The sequence below is a fragment of the Venustampulla echinocandica genome (genome assembly GCF_003357145.1).
Source record: "Venustampulla echinocandica strain BP 5553 chromosome Unknown scaffold_7, whole genome shotgun sequence".
Taxonomy (NCBI): domain Eukaryota; kingdom Fungi; phylum Ascomycota; class Leotiomycetes; order Helotiales; family Pleuroascaceae; genus Venustampulla; species Venustampulla echinocandica.
This window is the reverse complement of record NW_022474212.1, coordinates 1,220,200-1,240,938: the sequence shown is the minus strand read 5'-3', so window position 1 is coordinate 1,240,938 and position 20,739 is coordinate 1,220,200. Positions and strand designations below refer to the sequence as shown.

The 20,739-nt window shown below is 47.3% G+C and overlaps 8 protein-coding genes across 8 annotated transcripts; 4 read left to right on the top strand and 4 right to left on the bottom strand.

Moving 5' to 3' along the window:
• Positions 1-978: 978 nt before the first annotated feature.
• On the bottom strand, positions 979-2,471 carry BP5553_08328 (uncharacterized protein; the record flags this gene model as incomplete). The annotated part of the gene is made up of 2 exons (XM_032016951.1): positions 979-1,490; positions 1,550-2,471. 2 exons carry the CDS (start codon positions 2,469-2,471, stop codon positions 979-981), a joined length of 1,434 nt encoding a protein of 477 aa, XP_031867242.1.
• A 649-nt stretch (positions 2,472-3,120) lies between these two features.
• BP5553_08327 (Concanavalin A-like lectin) lies at positions 3,121-4,125 on the bottom strand (the record flags this gene model as incomplete). Its single annotated transcript, XM_032016950.1, has 1 exon — positions 3,121-4,125. One exon carries the CDS (start codon positions 4,123-4,125, stop codon positions 3,121-3,123), a length of 1,005 nt encoding a protein of 334 aa, XP_031867241.1.
• Positions 4,126-4,923: 798 nt separating this feature from the next.
• Positions 4,924-7,198, bottom strand: BP5553_08326 (uncharacterized protein; the record flags this gene model as incomplete). Its single annotated transcript, XM_032016949.1, has 10 exons — positions 4,924-5,283; positions 5,329-5,488; positions 5,539-5,638; positions 5,723-5,738; positions 5,796-5,919; positions 5,973-6,222; positions 6,275-6,389; positions 6,439-6,537; positions 6,585-6,949; positions 7,009-7,198. 10 exons carry the CDS (start codon positions 7,196-7,198, stop codon positions 4,924-4,926), a joined length of 1,779 nt encoding a protein of 592 aa, XP_031867240.1.
• An 848-nt stretch (positions 7,199-8,046) lies between these two features.
• On the top strand, positions 8,047-9,558 carry BP5553_08325 (uncharacterized protein; the record flags this gene model as incomplete). Its single annotated transcript, XM_032016948.1, has 3 exons — positions 8,047-8,334; positions 8,388-9,060; positions 9,116-9,558. 3 exons carry the CDS (start codon positions 8,047-8,049, stop codon positions 9,556-9,558), a joined length of 1,404 nt encoding a protein of 467 aa, XP_031867239.1.
• A 2,728-nt stretch (positions 9,559-12,286) lies between these two features.
• On the top strand, positions 12,287-13,633 carry BP5553_08324 (p-loop containing nucleoside triphosphate hydrolase protein; the record flags this gene model as incomplete). The annotated part of the gene is made up of 4 exons (XM_032016947.1): positions 12,287-12,426; positions 12,481-12,568; positions 12,619-13,177; positions 13,233-13,633. The coding sequence occupies 4 exons, from the start codon at positions 12,287-12,289 to the stop codon at positions 13,631-13,633; spliced, it is 1,188 nt and encodes a 395-aa protein (XP_031867238.1).
• A 1,726-nt stretch (positions 13,634-15,359) lies between these two features.
• BP5553_08323 (Uncharacterized protein) lies at positions 15,360-16,215 on the top strand (the record flags this gene model as incomplete). The annotated part of the gene is made up of 2 exons (XM_032016946.1): positions 15,360-15,445; positions 15,501-16,215. 2 exons carry the CDS (start codon positions 15,360-15,362, stop codon positions 16,213-16,215), a joined length of 801 nt encoding a protein of 266 aa, XP_031867237.1.
• A 1,230-nt stretch (positions 16,216-17,445) lies between these two features.
• On the top strand, positions 17,446-18,317 carry BP5553_08322 (uncharacterized protein; the record flags this gene model as incomplete). The annotated part of the gene is made up of 3 exons (XM_032016945.1): positions 17,446-17,451; positions 17,555-17,862; positions 18,020-18,317. The coding sequence occupies 3 exons, from the start codon at positions 17,446-17,448 to the stop codon at positions 18,315-18,317; spliced, it is 612 nt and encodes a 203-aa protein (XP_031867236.1).
• Positions 18,318-18,585: 268 nt separating this feature from the next.
• Positions 18,586-20,467, bottom strand: BP5553_08321 (Uncharacterized protein; the record flags this gene model as incomplete). The annotated part of the gene is made up of 2 exons (XM_032016944.1): positions 18,586-20,284; positions 20,376-20,467. The coding sequence occupies 2 exons, from the start codon at positions 20,465-20,467 to the stop codon at positions 18,586-18,588; spliced, it is 1,791 nt and encodes a 596-aa protein (XP_031867235.1).
• Positions 20,468-20,739: the final 272 nt, after the last annotated feature.

Here is a 20,739-nt window from a genome sequence, read left to right as displayed (position 1 = left end):
ATAAGAACCGCCGCTCACGGCTTGGCAGTTCTTCGTCGGTCAATAGGAGTTCAATACCAGAAGATCCGTGGATATTCCTAAGATCTTAGTCTCATCGGTACTATATCGTACAAGGTTAGAAGAACATTGATTGTATGATACTCATTATCTTACCAGAAATTAAATTCATTGTTATTATATCTTTTAACACCGGTTGCTAGCTCGAGTACTTCATTCTCGACCGCACCATACACACCGCTAGCAAGGAATGCAACAAAGTCTATGGAGATCGATTCGGAGATCCTCTACTCGCCTGCCGGTGCTTGCAAATGGATTCGACTTTGCATGTTCATCAAATAACGGGCAAGGTTTTGTGACCCGCTCTGCGCTTTAATGGTACATTACAGGGATAAATATTTCGATGATTTTAGATACTATATCTCCCGCAAGTGGGGCTTGGTTTAATGCTATATTCAAGTGGTTTTTTATTTGCTGCGTCCACTTCCTTATTTTCGGCTGCTCTTGGTGTATTCTTGCGAACTCCAACTTTATTACTACAGGTGCTTCTGTCAGTCTCGCCATTGCGAGATTTGGCTGTATTCCCTGCTAGCTGTAGTATGCTTATGGCGCTCTCAGTCATCGGTAGCATCCGCCAAACTCAAGGATATCAATCAACGTGCGCTAGCAGTTGGGGCATTTTGAAGTTCATCGAGGAATGGTCATTTGTTACACACCATTTTGGTTTACTGAGGGGGGATTTTTGGTGCATATCGCTATTCTAATATATGTTTGCTGTATAGTTTAATGCTAAATTGAACCACGTACCACCTCCGAATACTTAACACCCTTCTCTATCGTCTGGTATCAATTGCTGTACTTCAATGGTTGTGCGACTACAGCAACATCCACAGGTTTAAAACAAGGATCCGCTACTTCAATGACCCTCTATTTTGCTGTTTCTGGACTCTTCCCATCTAAAGCTGGCATTATGTCACCGTATTAGAGTTCCTCTTCCTCACCTGGCACGACTTCCACAGTTGGTTGGAGATTTGGGTTACTCTTAACCACAACATGCGCTTTGGATACTACCCTTTGCGCATCCCCCGACCTGGTTCGTCTAACTAACATGCCCTTTATTGCAAACGCAATATCAAAAAGTGTTCCCTCTTCGAACAACTGTGATCCAGCTCCATCGATTCCATAAACGAAATGATTATCATCCACTATTGTCATGCCTTCCGTGGGCATCTCAATTACAAAATCGTCTCTGGAGAGCCTCAAAAGCAGCATAAGGCGGAAGCCAGATTGGCATAAGCCGAGTACTGCATTATGAAGGTCTTGATTTTGCGAATTTTGGGTGATTGGCGCCAACAATTGCTCAATCCCGACAGTGAGCTGCTCAGCTTTAGAGCTATATGCTGGCATGAGTCCCCATCCCGTATACGAATCCGACAGCCAATGCGCGCATTGGACTGTGCGTGCTCGCCATTCTGCGATATTTGCTCGATGAACTGCGACAAATGATTAGCAGGACGGTGTACATTAAGGGACGTGGGCTGATAGTTCTTACCCCCATGTGCATCTAGAACGGTCAAATGTGTTTCAAACTTTTCCAAGTTCCTCTCGATATCTAGTCCCTCTACGCCCCGATGGAAATCCTCTAGTCCAAAATATGGGGATCTAAATATGGTATCTTGTATGGCTATAAACAAGGCCGCTTGAATACGGTATTCAAGTCGTTCCTTAGAGAGCCCTCTACTCCATTCCCCTAGAAGCTCGCGCTGCAGCAAGGTTACTGGGGAACACGGCGTAGTACCATCATCTGGGGTGATAAGCCGTGCTGACGGATCAACGATGCAATAGCGCTGGACGATGCTGTGGATTTGGTCTGCGATTGTGGTGAAAGCTTGGTCGATATGGTCATCCGTAGGATGCAAATTGTGTTCATGCTCATCATGATCTTGTTGAGTCGCGCTATTGATGGCGTTTTTCATATCTGTTAGTTGCTGATTCTTCCACACCAGATCTACAATTGTATCTTCGAGCTGCCTGATCCGCGCTTCTAGTGCCGTTATTGATGCGGATGAATCTGTATTACCTGGGCTAGAAGGTAAATTTGCCTGGACTTGCCCCCGTAGGCGTTCTCTCTCTTCTTCTAGCTGTTGGATATACAATTGCTGTCTTCTCTCCAGTGTCGACGGGTATCTATGGCTATAGGGAAGGCTCACCCCTCTTGGTTCTATAGCTAGTTCTTGCCTCAAGTCCCGGAAACCATCCTCTATTGTGTTTTTAAGTTCATCGAGTCTAGGGCCGACTATCTCCCTTATAGGCCCAAAATCAGTCGCGGTAAGAGTGTGTGCTACTTCTAGTTCCCGGAAGCCATCCGCGATCTTGTGTTTAAGCTCGTCGATGCCAAAGCGAACTGTCCTCCTAATGGTCCCGAAATCCGCTGTGGTAGGAGTTTCGGCTAGAGTGAGATTTGGAGCCGTCATACCGGTTGAACGTACGCTCTGTTCAATTATGGATAATGTCAAAGAAGTTGTTTCTGCTGTAAAAATTTGACTAAATGAGTTTTGCCAACTTTCTAGGCTTTAGTAAGAATTTTGGCTATTGAGCAAGTTAGGGTGGAATTGGTCCCACAAAGGACTCCGAAACTGATTGCTCCTCAACGTAAGTTCTTTGGAATGTTGACCTACTTTGAAAGAAGCTCATTCCGCACCCAGTCTAGCGAGGCCTAGAAGTAGATCCTGCGCGTAATACTTGGGGAAAGAGGCGCCGTACCACCCGGCCTTATATAGCTAAACTCTATCGACATCTAAAGCAGATCTACTCGCAAATAAAGAAATTAATAAACTGAAGCATACGCAGCACCGGGTCTCACATTCGATCACGACCGAATTTGTAGAGAAGACAGCGGATATTTACGTCGGATGACTTGTCGGCGGCAAAGCTATTCCATAAAGCATAGACATGAGAAACCGCTTTATTTCAATGGCAGACTTAGATGGGATACCTTCCAATGGCGGTACTTAATTGAATAGCATAGAATATATGTAATAGAACTCGGAGCGTTGAATCCTAAGGTATTCATATTCATGCTACGCACCTGGACAGCCTGAATACCACCCAGGAACATTAACCTCACATCGTTTTCCCCTCCCTTGCACTCCCCCAATCCCTTTCGAAATGTTCCCATCCGCCAAACGGCGAATCCCACATGCTTAACCCCATCACAACAAAGTCATACGAACCATCAGCCGGCAGTTTACCAGCACAGACATTCCCACCCATAGCAACGTTTATAATCACTCTCCAATCACTCAACCTTCTCGTGCCCGCTGGTATATCCCCGCGCATCACAACTTTCCCATCAAGATACCAGATCATTTTACCCGGCGCGCCATCCCTATCCTCCTCTTGCATCCACGCAAATCCAATCTGTACTTCTCTCTCCGGCATAGAAGGGACATCGGTCTCGATTACTCGGTGTTTATTCCAATCTTCGCCGTTGAAATGCCCCCAGTGTAAACACGAATGATTAACACAATCCCCGTTCCAGCTTTCGAAAAGATCCACCTCGCCATCATTCGGCCATGTGAAAGGTTCCGCGGGGAGAAGCCAGAAGGCGGGCCAGATGCCAGTCGCACATGGGGCGCGCACAGTGGCAGTCAGAAATCCTCTCGTCCTGCTGAGCTTTTGGTGTGTATTCAATCTCGCGGACGTGTATTTGTCATTCGGAGTATTGGTGTTAACAATGGCACGGATGACCAGTTGGTTGTGGGGTGTGAAGAAGCTGTTTGCTGGGGATGTGGTGTAGTTTTGGGACTCATTGTTGCCCCAGCCGTGGGCGCCGGTTTCTTGGATAAAATGTGCGCTGACGGGAAGGGAGGGATCGAAATTGGGCTGCCAGTATGGCTGGGGTTGGGTTTGAGGTTGAGGGGCGGCATAGGAGGGATGTGTTTCGGTGGGAATGGGAGGAGTTGGGTGATACCATTGCGGCTGTTGTGGTGCTTGGGGAGGCTTGCTCCAGGAGGGGACGGGAGGCGGTGCGTTGCTGTGGGATGACGATGATTGCTGATCGGTATACTCTTTTAATTTTGCTTTGCTCTTATTGACAATGCCGTCAAAGGTCTGGCGGAAAGACATTATTGCAAGGCGATGTTTGAAGTTGCTAAAGCTCTAAGGTGACGAGGTGGCGGCCACGAACCGCGGGGTGGGGTTGTCCGTGTGGGGATTCTCTCTGCACCAACAATGCAAATACTGAAATTAATAGAAATTGTTAAAATTGGCATAGATTAAACTAAGTGCCGCCGAGGCCTTTACTAGGGAAAATAATTAATATCAACTAGTAGTATCTTGGGTTATGGTACCAAGGACTATCTCGAATGGGTTATTCAATCCAAGCCAATTAGCTTCCACTGATTCTCGTCTTTGGATAGTAGCGCTTTATTTGCTAAAGTCCTAAATTATTTACTTCAGATAAAGCATTTTCTAAGCTGTAAGTTATAATTGAGATGAATTGACTAGCGCGCATGAGCAACTAGCAGCTACGCGCCAATTATTATATCACTGGAGACCCTAGAGTTCTTCCCAGTCTATAATATTCTAAAGACTTGCTACTATCCAGGTGGTCTAGACAGCTCTTAGTATTAATGGCAACGCAAATCGAACAAATACTCCAACCTACCTAGGCATATAGGGGTCCATACGCTGGAGCGAAAGAGCGTCATTTATAATCCCTACTCAGTATTGATCAGTGTTGTTAGTAGTGCGCCGCCCAGCCAAAGAGCTTTTAACATGTAATGTAAACCTTTTGTGCGCTTCCCAAAAGATCAATACGATGCACTAGAATCTCTCAGAGACCATTATGTAAATCAAAACATATTCTTTGCTATTCCCTGTGTATTCCCACATTGTTCTCCATGTTGATAAGTAGCCCCCCTTCTACCCATAATTCGCATCCACGCTCCCAATCTCTGTGCCATGAAGTTCAAGAGAGAACTTTAGAGTGGCACCAGTCGTAACAACAAGGTTATAATGCACATCAACATAAGGAGCACCATCACGGCCAATTCTCTTTTTGAATTTAGAGCGGTCAGCACTCCTCAAGTCGGCCGTCAATACACAGTTCGTTTGCGTAGTGGTGCCAGGATGAGTAGGTGGGACTTTCTGTTCGCTTTGCACCAGGGCGTCTTTGAAGATAAGGTCGTCGGCGTCGAAATTTTCATCGAGGGTGCGGTAAAAGGGAAAATTGATCTTGTTTTCCCGCTTGAGGTCCTCGCCTTTGTATATATACCAGGTCATCTAGCAGCAGTTAGTTAACTAAAAGCTCCGGTATGGATTACCTACCCGCTTCGCTCTGTTCCTCCCATCGGAGGCATCGAAGACCATAGGTTGGTTCTTGTCAATTGCATCGTCGTATATTTCCATTGCTGAGACACCATAATGTCGAGGTGCCTGAGTTGACACAACGCTTGCCTGTTGAGGCAATCTGCTCAATACAGCACCTCTTTTCACGAGTTAGAAAAATCTATCCTATAAAATTAAAGAGTGACCTACTTGACAATAGCAGACCAGGCATCATGAGGCTGGATGATTTGAATGTCGGGATGGATTGTTTCAAGGCGACCTTTGAGATATTGACTTGAGCCAAAGCCCCCTAGTGAATGTAAGCATAGACACTATTTACCAGTGGCTATTAAGCATCCATCTTCCGTTTCCTGGGGCTAGTGGGGTCATGTACCAACAAGGAATATAGCCTATATCATGTTAGAAAATGGCCACTCAACCTTGATTTGAGGCGATATCTTTCTTACCTTAATTTCTTGAGCCTTAGGATGCTGATCGCCCATCCTTTTCACCTTGACCAGATTAACTTGGTCGTCGACAAGTCGCTCGATATCCAAGATTAGAGGGTCAAATATCTTTTTGACATCATCACTAAAATTCGTTAGCCAAGGCTTTCCCTTATCCGGACTTCAAATCACACTTACCCTTTCATATTCCAACAGTTTGAAACTAGATTGTTAGTAGGATCGTCTTCCAAATTTGCCATTGGGAAATTGATATAATAATCTTCGTCAGAATTACCACGGAAGGCGGTCTTGATCGTCTGATCGAATTGTATTGTAGCTTGTTCGAACCCCTTTGTTTTCCGGAGAGTGTAATACTGGTCTTCTCCGACGAGCTCCTTTACAGACTGTTCAAAACGTCTGTTGAGTCCTAGAGACCCAGCCATGCCGCCTTTTAAGGAGTTAATTAAAGCTAGTGTAACGGGGGAATTTCGTGGGAATACCTTTGGGGAGAACCAATTCTTTCAATTCTAGCCTTGGTGACATGCTCGTGATCTCGTAAGATATCAAATCCACGGTGCCGCCACCTGCATCACAGATGACAAAAGCGTCCCCTACCTATATTATATGTCAGAATGCAACGGTAAAGAGGAAGGGCGAAACCGACAGCCAACGACTTCTCTTGCAACGTATGAAGTGTATACATCGCAGCCGCCTCAGGTTCCTTAATAAGCGTTATCGGGTGGATTCCAGCTTGCTTCGCTGCCTACTGCAGTCGTCAGTATTGCTAAAATTTAAAGGGGGGTGAAGTACAATTAGAGTTGTATTCATAGCTTTATCTGACCAGACAGCAGGCACGGAAAGGACAAACTGTTTCTGGCACATGAGAAAATAATCCGAGGGAATGCTGGCTTCGATCTTAGCAAGCGCATGCTTGTAAACCGCACCAATGAAGTCAGCGGCAACATCGACAGGCGGCTTCCCAAGCTTTTTCAGGTCTGCTTTGGCCGTAGATTCTGGGAGATAGATAGGCCTTGGCTGATCTGGATCCAGAAGCAACTTGACCCCTTGAACCGCGTTGCTTTTGTGTTTCATGCCACCCCAAGTAAAAGAGGTCTTATCGTCCGGATCGTAGCATATCACGGTTGGCACTTTGGGCTGCTTGCGCCCTTCCAATCCTATGGGTTTCATTCGTGAGAATGCAATCCTCTTCCACGAAATATGAGGGTTAGCTTACCAGGCCAGTCCATAATGGAAACTAATTCCGGCTTGTTCTCGCTCGCAAATGCGTATGCGATCCCGCTGAATGTTGTTCCAAAATCAAGACCAATAACAAGTTGATCATCTGACTGATGGACTTTCAGGTTATGAAGGCCATTCTCTACGCCATCGAGGACTTCCCGTAGGTTTCCCGTATCATGATCCATCTTGCTGGTATGTTATATCGTCTAAACAGGAATGCGATTGCGATTATTAGACGTCGAAATTCTTGGAATTAAAAGACAATCGGGGGGTTGTGCTCATTGATACTTGGTGGAGAGAGAAGGCTGCGTCAGGTGTCACCGGAAAGGCGACCGCGACTAGACTACAAAAGCAGCAAGCTGCTCCATGAATAGTTTCCAGAATTGCTTTTAGCATTTCCTAATATAGCCCTCCTATGAGGTGTTATGGTGGTGGCGCCCGGCGCACCTCTTCACAGCTGGGGGTTAGCGTTGACGGCTCGTGCAGATTAAGCTTGTTAGAGGTAATCTATGAGCGCTTTAAGGCAGATGGAACTGGAACATGATTTCGGGGTCCAAAGCTGAATAATGGGGTGAGTCGCACGAAAAACGCCTCTATTGACTGCCACTTTGTGTCTGAGGCTATGCGGCTCTCTCATGACGCTCTAATTGGGTGTAGATAGCTGGCTAGATGAGGAGGGGATGGGTCTCAAGAGCGGCAAGGCTATCATGCGTTTCTTCCCGGTGTTGGGCTTTGGCCTTTGGGCGTTGGGCATTGCGTAACTGGGTGCCTCATTATTGCGCATCGGCTATCGAAAGCGCCACAAGATATGAGCTGAGACAACCCCTGGACGGAAATGTCCGTCCCCAGCTTGTAGGATTCCAGCAACTTGAACGAAGAAAGAGGCTCGTCGCTCTCACTCCCACCTTGCATCAGATTGTCTGCATATCTTCAGTATCTGCAACAATATCCCCCCTCTGTCCCTCCCCACACAATATTTTCAGACTACCCAAATACTTAAATTTCTACTTCTACTTCTAGACATTAGGGGAAAATGGCCGGGCGCAGTGCTGGTGGGCGCAGTTCGGAACGCAATATATCTGGACAGGAAATAATTGAAGCACACACCATCGAAATGCCCAACGTCAAAACTGTGGAGTATCATACTGCCACGCAGCATACCTCATATACCGCCGGGCCCCTCAAGCAAATGCTTGACCAGAATGTGCTCGAAATTAGGCAGGAGATTGAACGAGGAGTGAACGAACTCAAGGTCGACTTTCACAACCAGGTCCAAAGCATCCATATCAGCATTCCGAGTCAAGGAGCAAGTGGGAGTAGCGTAAGTGTAATGAGCTTAATTTTGATTCCTGCAGCCAGTTTGATGTCTTGTAGATCTCGAGTACAGTTGGAACCCTCTGGAAAAGCATGAGGCCGCAATCTGATCCCGCCGAGGAAGAAATCGAGCGCCTAGGTGTTAAATGCAGGAAGCTGAAAACCGAAATCGGAGACCTCAGGGAAGATAATGAGAAACTAAAGAGAGAGAGGGGTCGATGGGAACGTGAGCAGAAGTCTATCATCTACCAGGATTCGGAAGAGAATGCACGCCGCGAGCAAGCAATAAAGAGAAGTAAAGAGGCCGAAGCAAGGAGTGCTCATCTCGAGCAGCAAAATAAAAAGCTCGCTGAGCAGGCTGCAAAGTTTCGCTCCATTATCCTCAACCAAACCAGTAGCAGCGGAGAAGCAATCGACGACTCAAGAATCACAACGCCCTTCATCGACATCAGAGGGCAAATACAACGGATTGTCTTTAAACACTATTCGCCAGTCCAGAAACCACGGCCGTTATCAGCTAGTGCAACCCAGAAGCAGCGCGAATTCTTCGACTTCTGGGAACAAGGTCTGTCCCAAGCGCAACTCAAAAACAGAACTCGTGCGGTGATTTTTGAATTGCTCAATGAAAATCTTCTCTCCCACCCTTGTTTTGGGCTTGATGATTTCGAACCTGCTGGGCAACTAGAGTCGGCACTTGCTGGCTTTGAAGTGGCGTTGGGGAGTGTCAGTCAAGGTAACATGATTGGGAATATTTGCAACTGCGAATGGTATGCTAATCCACTCGCTAGGACATGAGTCTGAGATCATAGAATGGAGAACACGTACAATAAAATGCGCCCGCTTACTCAATGCGCCCGAAAGCACGAGGCCAGAGAAGGTTGCAGAATTGATATGGTCCTTTATGGCGCCGATTTTGCCCCCAAAGACTCCAGCTTACGCTGATGCATATGAAGATCTTAGAGAACTACTCTTGCGATTGTGTACTTGCACATTAAATCTCACCCTTCTTATGCGGGGCTGCAAAGATAACTTCAAATGCGAGACGCCCAAGGCAGGACAAGACTTTGCCGATGAAGATGCTGAGGCGCAAGTATCAGAGAGGGTCGGTTCTCAGGATGCTGAAGGTTCCAAAATAGCCTTCGCGCTAGCAGGGGCGATTGTCAAGTACCCTGAGAATAGGCCAGAAGATAGAGTTATCCTGGAGAAAGCGCATGTAGTTGTTAAAGATTGATACTTCGCAGGGGGAAGGACAAGCAATGATACTCTCGCTATCAACAGAAAAAGGGGCACTACCCTACTACAAAATACATTCTAGATCTAAGAGAACTGGAAGAATCATTAATTGCATTTGAGACACCTGGGGATAGTATCTATTGAATCTGGTCGTCTTGGAAGTAGATATTCTAGTAAACTGGGATATCGTTGTCGGGTACTTTGGTGTATCGCTTCATCGTCCATCGCGGTATACTATATAGTGCAGTGACGAGAACACTTCTGTCATTTAATAATATTTCATGTCGGCTGTTGAATTTTACTCTGCTGTCGCTGCGAATATTGATCCCACATTTTCCCACCATGCACTTCCTGGGCCCTGGTCGGCTGGTAACTGGGCGTGAAGAAACGTAGCTGACGATTCCCCGCCATGGGCATGGTGAAAGGCCGTCTCTGACTCGTAACAATTATCACAAATGATATAGTTCAAACACTCTTGACATGTCATATGACCATCACGATCAATATAACCCACTACATCCGTCAGTCCGGTTTTCCAGTGATATGAAGGGGAATCTAAACATACTTTGCGAGCACAAATCGCACACGTATTTCGCATTCTGATAGAAGTCATCAGGTGCCCGCCGTTCAACCCAGGTACAGACTGTAAGAACTTTATGGCGATGGGATATCTCGCCTGTTGTGAGGCATGCCTCACAGAAATGGGCAAAACATTGAGAACAGAAGCCGTTCTGTTTTCCGAAGGTTAATCCTTGGTATATTGTCAGTGACATATACATATATTATAAAATAAGAATATTACCGTGTTCGCAACGTTCACATTTCGAAGTTGATGTAGTTTCGTTTTCCTCAGGCTCGTCTGGCTGAACACCCCGCTTGAAGCACATCCGCCAGGCTCGATAGTTCAGATTCTCACTGAGTGCAGGGCCTAACGTGAGGATATATTGCCTGTGGGGATGCTCTTGTACTATCTTTCTGGTTATTTTAGGAAATTCTTGTGAAGGTCAGTCAGGTGACAATGCTCAGAGGCAACACATTATTACCTTCCTGGCACTCTCCGCATGTAATGGAGAGAAAGGTTTCGTCTTCCTGAGATTGCTGGTAGCGAAATGATATGAACTCATGGGTCCTGTCATGATGTTTTGCCATTGAGGAAAAGCACGACCTGCATAACGCTGGGCTTGCACCATAATCTACCCAGCATGTTTTACAGGTCATCAGTAAACCCCAACCCGTACCTTTGACATTATATTGTTTCAGTTACTGTCCGATACCAGCTCATTTTGATTATGGAAAGCTAACGTACCTTGGCGACACGAGTCACAGTGAGAAAGCGAGCTATTCGAGGGGCAGAGATCACATGTAGCGGCTCTCATAGGTTGGACCTCGAGTCCTGGTGGGCAAATAAAGGACATCTTTCGATGTTCATGCTGGTTGAACGAGTCGACCTTAGTCTCCACGCAGCTATCACACCAGTGCCTGTAGCAATCATCACAAGTCCAGACAACATGTTGGAATTTGAGGCAATCGTAGCACCTTTTCTTATGTACTGGGGTTGCGGTTGAGGATGGCTGAGCAACGACAACAATGCAGCCCGTTCGTAGATGCGAATCAGGGTGGCTCTCATGACAATCATCACAAAAGGTCATGGCACAAGCTTTACAAAACAGATACGGCTCGTCATAACAGATTCCTAGTACACGTCAACCGCCTAAGAAGATAAATTTTAACTCTAGTAGCTACTTGCCCTGGTTGCAGTGTCCACAGTCCGCGCAGAGCTTGGGTGGTTTAACAAGCGTGGATGTCATGTTTAACAGAGTTCAGCTGTGACTCGATCCAGGTAAATGACAGATGGTGCGAACTTGCGAAGAAAAATATGCGAACAAAAGATGTCCAAAGCAGCAAGAAACTGCCGCTCTCGTCTTCGCCTGTTCGATACGATTAGTATTTTGTTAGTCTCGCACTGCCATTCCCAATATCGAGCGGATTCGAGCCCGGTACCAGCTGCATGCCACAACTCAAGTCTGTGGTGGCGACTACATTAGCGTTGAATTTCTGCATGCAATTAATTGCTAGCACGGACGAAAGTAAAGAAAGAAAGTAAGGCTGATGGAGGGCCGGGGGACTCTGGCTGTTGTGGCCCTTGTGAGTGATTGGAGCTCAACCCATAAAGCGGCGATATATCAATATCCGCCTCCTCAGCCGAGGCTGAGATCTCCTAAGGATATTGAGGCTCTGCAGAGCCTAGGCCATTCTGGCCCCAAACGGGGCAACGACTATGCATCTTTAATAGTAGTAACTATTGGGTGGCAGAAAAAGCAACTGGCGCAGAGGAATCCTCATTAGAAACGGTAGTTGCGACGTGTCGAGATGCAACTCATGTGAGCCGGGGAGCGATGTGTCTTAACTTGCTCTGCCTCGTTACACGTACAGTCTGCAAACAACGGCCCTACGAACGGAGACTATCGAGGCTGTGCTTCAATGATGGAAGGCACAAGAGCAGAGTTGTGGATATAGATGTAGAGTAGTAGTACGACTGGATGCGGAGGAATGTAAATCCGGAGGATTGCAATACGAGTGCGTGCTCGTACTCGTATATCGGGTATTTGTGCCTGAGGACCAATAACACTTTACGCGACTTTCTTCAACAAGACGCGTCTCACGTCGTCTGTGATCCCACCTGCCCCTCTGTAGTAATTACATTATCATCTAATTATAACGGCAAGATGTCCGACTACGAGGATGAAATGGATGTTGATGCGCCCGCGGTGCAAGATTCCGTCATGTTCAGCTCGGACAATGTTAATTCAAAGGGCAAGAGAAGTGCTGCGAACCTACCAGTTGAAGCAGAAGATAATCTTCCTTGGTATGGATTTGCCCTTATTTGGCACCCGTGCTGTATATGCTGAATGTTTCCAAGGATTGAGAAGTACCGCCCAGATACTTTGGAGGATGTTTCTGGCCACCAAGATATTCTGGCGACAATTAACAAATTTGTGGACTCAAATGTAAGCAATATTCTAGCTTATAACGGAAGCCCTGACTAATAAGACCGCAGAGACTTCCTCACCTGCTGCTATATGGCCCTCCTGGGACCGGTAAAACATCTACTATCCTTGCTCTTGCTCGGCGGATATACGGAGCAAAAAATGTGCGCCAGATGGTCCTTGAACTCAACGCCTCAGACGACCGTGGTATCGACGTGGTCCGGGAACAGATCAAGACGTTCGCAAGCACAAAACAAATCTTTACCATGAACCCGACTTCTTCCACGACAACATCAATTGCGGCGTACAAACTCATTATACTCGATGAGGCAGATGCAATGACCTCGACGGCCCAAATGGCACTGAGACGAATCATGGAGAAATATACGGCAAATACCCGATTTTGCGTCATCGCAAATTATACACATAAACTGAGTCCAGCATTGCTGAGTCGCTGCACTAGGTTCAGATTTAGTCCGCTGAAGGAGGTCGATATCCGGGTACTAGTGGATAAGGTTATTACGGAGGAGAATGTTCAAATAACACCAGATGCGACGGATGCGCTTGTAAGACTGAGTAAAGGTGATATGAGAAGGGCATTGAATGTGTTACAAGCATGCCATGCCAGTAGTAAGTTGGATGCTCCCAACTCACAGGTTTTAAGTTGCTGACAGTTCCTGGCCAGGTACACCCCTTCACCTAAAGGGCACACCGAAGCCCCCCGAGAAGGATATAAAACGAGATACGATTACCGAAACGGCAATCTACGAATGTATCGCCTCTCCACACCCTGCAGACATTAACAAAATCCTCACTACGCTCCTCAAGACCACAGACGTCACGTCCTGCTTGCAACTTATCAATTCCCTCAAGGCTACCCAAGGACTAGCATTAGCAGACATCATTACTGCACTAGGCGAAGAGCTCATGAAGCTCGACGTCCCGGCGCCTGTCATGATAACATGGCTAGATGGACTAGCTGAAGTGGAATACAGGTTAAGTGGGGGCGGCAGCGAACTTGTGCAGACAGGAGCAGTTGTCGGAGTTGTGAGAAACGGCGCGGAACTTATGAGTGAGGTTAAATGATAGCTTTCTAAAGTGGCACTGCATGGCTGGGGCGTTTAGGGTTGGTTTGAGCTCGATGGATATTTGAAGTTCTTGTCAGGACATTTTCCGAGTTCTTGGGTGCTCTTTTTGACTTGAGCACACTTTTCCCCACCTCTAGGCATTAGGAAATGGCGAACCCCGGGATGGCAGATATTGTTGCAATCCTCTTAGATGAGCAACTCTGTTTAGATATCTGCTTCAATATAAAGCATAACATCCAAGCAGAAGTCTGCATTCTTTCTCAGCGTCATCAGGGCTTGAGTTATTCTCTACGGAACCTTCCGTGGATTTCAAAACATCTGCTTCTTGTTCTCCATACCCTACTAGCCATTTCAGTCTCTTTAAAGATTAGTTTGTGATTATGGGTCACGTGTGAAGCGCAAAGCTACAGTCTTCAACGCTAGTTTTCATCGCCCGTTGCGCTTTTAGCCCACACCTTCAATTTTCTGACTACTCGTCAGATGTATGCTCCATTTTCTTATACCCTCGACATAATGTTGCTCCTAGTATCGAATGACCAAGTCGGTAACTAAGCGAAGGGCAATGTCGTGAGGATGGTAAGCTCCAACAAGAGGTTTCTGAGCACCATAGTCGGCTTATAGTGGCGGCTTATCATGAGCATAAAATTAGAAACAAAGTGGGGCATTGAGAGTCCTCATGGCCTTGAGCACACTAAACTACCTTTATCACCTTCCGTTATTACTCGCACCCAATATATCCCCGGATGTCTAAGCCGAGTTCATCTAATATTTTATTTTGTTCCGTATTTTTTCATTGAAATAGTTTACCTCATGTTACCTCGTAGAGCCTTGCATAGGAACCTAGCACATACCTCAGCGCTCAGCTTCTGAACATGTTAACTCCCTTTACACAGTATATAAGTGTTTCTACTCAACTTTGAGTGCATTAAAGTAGCTTTACCTACACTTCCCAGTTTCTAGAGTTCCGGAACATCTCTTTTGCCCGGTGTTGAAGCGCATGAGAACCAAGGTATTTGCAAGAAAAAGTTACTCGTTTTGCAGCCTCCCTCCGATCAATCCAAAGTCCTAAGTGATGGTGGCAGCGTCATAACAACACATAAGATATATGCGGGGACATAATCTAATCTTTTTACCCCATGGTTCAGCATTGGAACGCCTGGCGGCGGCTAAAAGCTGAAAACCTGGAGAACCCGTCGGCTGAGCCACTTGGCAGAAAGCCTAAAACACAAAGCTGGGGTCGATCCTAGTAAACCACGCTTGGGTCCGGCAATGATACTCGAAGCGATCGCAAGTTTCCCGCGGATGGACAGGTACCGAAAGTAAGGTGCCCTCTAGAATCTTGAATGCCACTAGACGGTCTTCGGAGCCGAATAAATCAATGGCACAAAGTCATATCCACAAAAGGAACTAGGTCAGGAGGTATCCTAGGTTCATATTCAAGCTTTCTGATTCGATACTGATGCCTGCTGCCCCGCGTTGACGTCTGATATCACAAATACTCCCCAAGCAGGAAATAACCATTGTATGCACGGCATGAGTGAGCCAGTTTGTCTTGCGTAGGCGATAAATAATATCCGGAACTTAGCACTATAAATATGGAATGGTTTCCTATCTGGTGGTTTAGTGTTGCTTCTGGTTTTTATATTAGGGTGATCTCGACCTCTAAAACCAGTTAGACCAGACAAATTTAACTCCAAACTTCTTGTCTTCCAGCATCTGTAATTATGCTGCCAATTATCGCTGCACTGGGCCTCATCTCCACGGCTGCTGCCCATGGCACAGTCAACGCGATCGTTGTAGATGGGACTTAGTAAGTATTCTCTAGAGATACTTGTTAGTCTTCCAATTAACACCTCATCTACTAGTTACCAAGGCTATAACCCATCCTACCAGTACATCACGCCCGCCCCAGTCACAGTAGGATGGAAAATCCCCCAAGATCTAGGAAACACCTTCATCCCACCCGATAGCTACGGCTCCCCCGACATAATCTGCCACTTGGGCGCCACCAACGCCATGACTGCTGCAGCAACCAAAGGCGGGTCGAAAATCAACCTACAGTGGACGCCCTGGCCGGTTTCGCACAAAGGGCCAGTAATCGACTACCTCGCAAACTGCAACGGACCCTGCGAGACAGTTGATAAGGCATCCCTGAAATGGTTCAAGATTAGTGCAGTCGGACTCATTGATAACAGCATGTCAAACGGGTACTGGGCTACCGATCAGCTCATCAAAAATAACAACACCTGGACGGTGCAAATCCCAACCTCCATCGCAACGGGCAACTATGTCCTCCGCCATGAAATTATTGGGTTGCATGCTGCTGGTCAACCCAATGGAGCACAGAATTACCCACAGTGTGTCAATCTAGCGATCACCAGCTCCGGAACCGATAACCCAGCTGGTGTACCGGCTACAAGTTTCTATAAGGCCACCGATCCCGGTATCAAGTTTGATCTGTATAGCGCCTTTACTTCGTATACTATTCCAGGGCCAGCGAAATATAGCGGCGCCTTATCGGTTTCGCAGACCATGCCGGCCCCGCCAGCGGCTACGGCCACTGGTGTTTATTCTGTTTAATGAAGCATCACCACTGTTAGATAGGAGTAAGGGAGGTGGAATTGAATGGAGATGGCTATTGTACGAGAAATAAGAGCGGCTTTTGAAACCACAAGTAGCGGAAGGAGATAAATTTGGCTGTATATATTTTGCATCATCCTTTGAACATACTAAAAAACGCATTTTTGATAAATTCCAGCGTATTCTCGTTGTGCACTTGCCTATTGCTTTGGGATAGTTCTTCATAGCCATATCGATGGCCCCAAAACAGGTATAATGAGGGGTGAGCCCAAATGTAGCGGCCACGTGGAGAGATGGGTATTTGTGACTTCTCTCCCACTATCCCCCTATCCCAACCCGTAAATAGCCATCAGAGTTACACCATCCTAAATAATCTTAAAATCCAGTTCTCTTCAGCAACATAAACAATACGGATAAGGCCATATTATTGTAAATCCTTGAATCTGCTTACGCATTTCACGGGCGTTGAGTTGTACGTAAACCTTGCACTACGATGTTGCAGCCAGTGGCTTTCGCACCGCCATGGGTCACAAAAAGTGCTACGGCCATAAGGCTGTCCCCTTTTGCTCACTAAACAAAACGACCAATATCTACGGTAGATGTTGTTATCACTTAGTATACCATGTGAGGGTACCTACTAGGTAACATTTATCGTGCGGTGGAATACAACTACGAGAAGTTACGAAATCAGAGCGGCGGGGAGGTAGTCTTGTACGATTTGCATGAAAATAATGTTCCCATTTTTCCTACTGAAGAATGTCAGGAATCCTCTCAATGACCCGAGATAACTATTGCCACTCGGCTGCTCCAATTAAGACACCATTTAGCTAAATATATCTCCACTTGGAGACGTAGAGACTCGTTCCTCAATTAAAGCTTGTCTAGAAATATGAGAGCGTGAGCTCGTGATCGACGCGGGGCCTGCACGATTAAGATAGTGTGGGCCAATGGTAGGGTCCTTGATAATAAAACCAGGACAGTAGCTGCTAAAATGAGATATATTAAGTTGGGAAGATTTTGTAAAAAGGTGAAGAAGCATCTCTTATTTCCAGCCTGGTATTATATTATGCTATATTTGGTGCCTTAGGCATCAAACAGGTTCGCGACAACGTCGACGACGACGACAGCAACCCCACCAATTCGAGCAGCTCCCCGCATGTCTTACCTCCCATCTTCCTCCCCCAACCACAAATCCTATCCCAAATCCTCCTCAGATTCAGAATCCTCACAATGCCCGTAAGGTCCCCCGTCCCCCGCCATAGCCCTTCCTACCCTTTCGCCAATTCCCTTGTGCCTATCCATCCCAAGCTACAAACTAACATGATATCCCCCTCGCCAGGCCTACAACTCAATATTCAACAGCGAAGCTGCCCCTCAGTTAATAGGCAATTTCCCCCTTCTTTCCCTCCGTACACGAACCCGCGGACCAGCCTACACCCTTCCTCTCGACGCCAGTCTCCCCGCACATCTCTCCCCAGAACCAGACTCCGAATCCTACGATGCGCTGGACGAAGTGCTATCCCTGTTCCGCGCGAACACATTCTTTAGGAATTTTGAGATCCAGGGCCCGGCTGATCGGCTGTTGATTTATGGGATTTTGTGGGTTAGTGAGTGTCTAGGGAAGGTTCGGCCGAGTATGAGTGCGAGGTGAGTTAAGTTATTTCGTTTGTGTTGTAGATTTGGAGAGGGATGAGCATGGAGGTATAGGGTGCAGATTGGGGAGTGATGTGGAAGTGGCATGTGGGGATTGCCAAAGAATTGATTGAATAAATGGACGGAAACTAACACAGCTTGCACGCTCTAGAGAAGCTCAAAAAGAAGTCCAAAACATAGCACTCGACAATAACTTCTCCATCCCCGGCGACCCAGGGTTTCCCCTGAACCAGGTACGTTTCCCTTTCTTTCCCAGCCCCCTCCTCCTATTCCGTTTGGCCGTCGTTTTCCAATTTCTCCCCGCCCCAATTCCTTCCATCAACCCAGGCGGCTCACAGCTCGACTATCAAATAGATGTTCGCACCTCCTTCCAGCCGCCAAGAAGCCGAAGTCCTGCGCCAATATCTAAGCCAAGTTCGGCAGGAATTGGCGATCAGGTTGTTGGCTAGAATATACGAAGATGGGAGCGATAGACCAAGTAAATGGTGGTTGAGCTTTACGAAGAGGAAGTTTATGGGGAAGAGTCTCGCATAACTTCCAACTATGGAGAAGTTGTGAATAAGTACGACTTTCGGGGAAGGGATTTCGGAGTGGTGGATAAAGGAACAGGACAGAACAAAAGCTCGTTTTTACGGGAACTATGCACTCTCGAAGGGGCGTTTTGCTACCATGAGAGATGGGGGAGATAGATAGATATATAAGAATACCAAAACCAAATCATGATTCTAGCATCTGTACATCACTATCTAGAGTCTCCACAGTATCTTCTTTCAGAAGTATACTCCCTTGATTCTCCCCTTCTTCCACCCTCTTTTCCTCGTCTACTCTCTCCCTCTTAACAGAGGGCTCTACACCCTCCTCCACGTCTTTACTGGCACTTCCTTTATCTTTATCATTAGATTCATTGGGAACCTTCCTCTTCCTCGAAAACTTTCCCCTAGCCTCCACCCGTCCCACCGCGGGCACAACCCTAACTCCCGTCCACAAATACCCCTGAGCGCCGCCCCTTCCGGTCATAACAGGATGCGTCCGCCCTGGCAAAACCTGCCACTCCCTAACCTTCGCGCTCTGCACGGTAGCATTGAGGACAAGCAACGGATTGAGCGGGAAATCTTCATTCCCTTGCCATCTATCCCGCTCCTCGCTCGTGGCTAAAGCCTCGAAGTCTGGTGGAGGCGCCTGTAGGAATGCCGTCCGGCGGGATGTGGAGTAGTAGTCTGAGAGAGTAACGAGTGGTTCGATGTAGGGCGAGTAGATGGCGATATTTGCGCCTCCCCGTAGAAGGGGGATTGTATGTCGGAGGATTGATGAGGGATCCATCGCCGACGCGATGACGAGGCCATCGAAGTTCCCCTGCCGTGCTGTGTCTATCGTTTGTGTTGTACGTGTCCAGCGCCTTAGCTTCCGGTAGTAGGTTCCGCGCTTGGCGGGTTTGAGGTCGTTTAGGGACGTTGGTGAAAGTGGTGGGATGGCGGTTGAGTAGGTGACGTCTTTTGAGGGTTCGAGGAGTTGAAGCCAGGAGAGGCTATTAAGATGTGTGTGGAGCGGATGTGACGGGCATGGAGGGGTCGCAGTCGTTGGGTCGTAGAGGAAGGATTTTAGTAAGCTGAGATTGGGTTGTGCATTGTTGTGGATGAGTGTTATGGTGTTGGACGTAGCGGCTGGCGGATCCTCCTTGTGACGGGTGGTTTGGCCGTCGTCCTCGGGGTCTTTGCTGGGAGGATATAACAAGCCCATTCGTTCCGCCACAGCTGCTACCAAGAGCCCGCAAGTCTCGTCGATTACGAGCCATCGTCCGCTCTCCATCTCCGGCAGCTCCTCTACAAAATGTACATTGGCCCAACTGCCCACGAGACTTAGCATTTCACTGCGCATCTCGAGAACCTTCCCCGCATCCTTCTCCGTCATCACCCAATGGGTTAACATTGGGATGTCAAGCGGCAGGATGGTAAATCTCTTTAGATACTTCTTCGTCTTTGAGAGCTTGTACTTGGCCAAAGAGAATGCCGTCTTCTGATCAATCGCGGTATGGCTGAGCATGAGCTTGGCGATCAAGTCCTTTCCAGCACCAGTGCCCTCTCGCTTCAGAGTCTCGATTTCGTCCATAGTCAGGGTCTGTCGTGCGGAATCATCAATGGTTTCGCGATTGGAGCGCATGATGACCTCCCCATCCTCGCCCACCAGCTCATATTCCACGCCATCGCCTCCAATTATCACGGTGTCATCCGCGTCTTTGGCCTTCGAGGCAGCATTCTCCTCTGCGATTGTATCGGCGTGAAGCTCGGATGCAGGGACAATCCGTAGGTTCGAGTCTTTCTGTCCCGGCTCTCGATCGAGAAGTTCGTAGGTGAGGTTGTAGGGTCGCTCAATAATTAGATTGCTGGGAAACGAGCCATATTTTCCTAGTGATATAGTTCTACAGGGTGTTAGTGACGGGAGTACTGAGAGGCGATTGTGAAGAGAGAAGTGTGAAGCTGCTCACTCAACTTGAAGCGATTGACACTCACGTATTTGGGGTGATGGGAAGGACTTTGACGGAGCCAGATGGTAGCCTCAAGGCTGCCCAAGCATTGGGCTGGACTGATGAGTGGGGATGCATTATAGAATAGAGAGAAGATACTGTGTTATCGAAACATGGCTATTGCGTGATGCTATAGTTGTTGTTGTAGTTCTGGCTGCGTACAGGTTTGCATGCATTGGCATTACAAGTACTATATTGGTACTCGTAGCCTTGTGGAATAATTTTTCTCCCCCCCCCCGCGCCAACCTGGAACTTCGCAGTAGGAACGTGCCTTTATTAGGATTAGTGTCTCTCAGCCTTTCGTCAGCGGAGTAGCGCCGGGGGTTGGCGCTAAAGGGCTTACGCATATT